Source organism: Pygoscelis adeliae, unplaced genomic scaffold (assembly GCF_000699105.1).
Source record: "Pygoscelis adeliae isolate BGI_AS28 unplaced genomic scaffold, ASM69910v1 Scaffold4, whole genome shotgun sequence".
Taxonomy (NCBI): Eukaryota; Metazoa; Chordata; class Aves; order Sphenisciformes; family Spheniscidae; genus Pygoscelis; species Pygoscelis adeliae.
The window spans coordinates 9,772,000-9,774,324 of record NW_008824986.1 but is presented as its reverse complement, the minus strand read 5'-3'; the positions used below and the strand labels follow the sequence as shown (position 1 = coordinate 9,774,324).

The 2,325-nt window shown below is 42.2% G+C and overlaps 1 protein-coding gene across 1 annotated transcript in view; it reads right to left on the bottom strand.

Moving 5' to 3' along the window:
- TEX36 (testis expressed 36) overlaps window positions 1–392 on the bottom strand; it is a 5,819-nt gene extending 5,427 nt beyond the window's left edge. Inside the window, exon 1 of the mRNA XM_009326019.1 lies at window positions 375–392. Within this exon, the coding sequence (XP_009324294.1) occupies window positions 375–392 (18 nt within the window). The remainder of the gene's footprint in view (window positions 1–374) is intronic.
- Between the last annotated feature and the right edge of the window lie 1,933 nt (window positions 393–2,325).

Sequence of the window (2,325 nt, the reverse complement as noted above, 5' to 3'; positions counted from 1 at the left end):
GGCGAGTGCGCGCCCTCTTTCTGCCCGCTGCTGGGGCGGGGGGGGGGGGGGGGGGGGGAGTTGGTAAAAGTACTGAATGCCATCTTAAAATGGTAGAGAAATGGAGTTCCGTTTAAGAATTAATTCGTTCTGCAATTAAGTGTCACAATTACTTCAGTGACACTTTACAATCTGAATGGTAACATCTGAAGAAAGGAGGGTCATTTTTGAGGAAAAAACCGAAGACCCTAGGTGTATTAGTGAGGCAGAACTTCTCACTAAACCAAGCACAAACCAAGCCTCTGCCTCCTGGGCCTTGACAGACTGTAAAGAACACGACACGCGTATGGTAGGTGGCCTGTTTGCCAGTATATTGATCTTCAAGGCTAACTTACATGGGAATCGGATACCATGGCTGGCAAATGGAACAAGAAAAAAAATACGGTACTTGCCTTAGTTAAGTATGAATGATTCAGACAATCGCAGCCATTTATTTTAAAGGCAATTACAAAGTTCCTGCAGGAAAGTATCATTTTCCATCTTACTATCAGACATAGGTAACAATATTTGGGAATACTAGCTGCCATCATGGAGTTTTTCAAGGCTTTCTTCTAAATGACCTACTTTGTTTCTCTGAGTATCTGTTGAAGTTTTGGTAATACAGATTAAGAGCGATTATTTGGAACTTGCTATTATTAACGATGCCATGCTGCAAGTTACTTTTAAGTACAAAAGTAGGTAAATGACTTTTATGATGATTTACAGAGGCTAATGTAAACCTTGCTTATGAAAAATAAGCTGTTCCAGATAATGCAATTTTGGTTAAGGAAAAAAAAATAAACCAACAATTGTAAACAAGCTGTAAGAGCAACACATTTTGAAACACTTTCATGATTGCATTGTCATCTCAGCCTTGACTGTAATGAACTGTACCAATGTCTGACGTGGCAGGATCAGATCAGAAGGCTGTGGAGATAACTCATGCTATTTTTAAAACTGAGTAAGCCGGTGATAGAAACAACTAGAGAAGGACAAAGAGCATGACAGGCAGAGGAACCTACGATTTGTTTTCATTCCATTCTAGTTTTCAGATTCAGTAACTTGGGACCCGTTATTGCAAGCTCAAACAAACAGCACTTTGGCTTTTAAGGTAGAAAGCCGAATCTCTTTTTTTCTGAGGGGCTGCAACAGTTGTGTTTACTGCTGTTTTCCAGTGAGATATGGGTCAAGCTGAAAAGGTTTAAGGATGAAACTTGAAAAGGTCCTTTCCTAACACTATAGAAGGATTCTAGAGGAACATAAGGAATAAATAATTCAATTAAGGAAGAGTTGTGCCAGTCTGCAACAGTAGTAGGCATAGGTCCAATATAATAAAAATTTGACTAAAGCAGCTTTAAAACATTATCTTAAATAATTATATTTCTTAAATAGATTATATATGTATTTTTATAAAGTGTATTGTTTTATTTATAATATTGCTGTTACTGCTAAAAGACACACTTTGTGTTAGTAAAAATATGCAAAATTAGAGTATTTTATCTTGGTTTACAAAGGAAACAAGGCTTATGCAACTGCACTTTCTGTCTCTGAGATCCCACAATAATTTTCAAATCTTCAGGCCATTTTCAATCAACTTGGAGAGAAAAAAAGTATTTCAAAGACAACTAGGATCATCTAAGCTCCATGAGGACCAGTGGCAGGTCAGAAAAGTACCCCAGTAAAGAAAGGCAGTTGGTCCAGTTGCTATATATTGTCTAGGAGGATGACAGGTAGTCAGCATTTGTACTTCCTGACCAGTCACAAACTGTACTGTCTCTTGTGGCATGGAGAATAAAGAATATCATCTAAGAGGAAAATAATAAATACTAAAAATCTTTTAGGTGCTATTCATGCCACCATTTGCTTGCTTAGGACATCACAGCTAAGCCTTTGTCAAATTCAGTGCATAAGCACAGGCCAGCATGCTACAACTCTTGATCCCCCCACACTCTAAGGCACCCCATCACCAAGTGTTCACTGGTTTCTTGAAGGTTACCGTTATTCAGCGTGGCTGCAAACCCCCTCAATAAGCCCTACTGGCCCATTCCCTTACCTAAGCTACCTAACACGGCAGCGTACCCGACCCTTCTCAGGACAGGGCTGGGACAACCCAGGTCAGCCGGGTTCCGGGAGCACCGGGCCTGAGCAGGCTCCAGAGGCCCGGCAGCACCCCGCCACACAGAAACGCGCCCCGAAGACCGCAGCGCCTCGCTTTCCTGGTACGACACAGAGCAGCGTGGCAGGACCAGCCGCTGATGGCGCAGCCCCACCGCCACCACCCGCTTCGGCTCCGCACCCCCAGGGGCG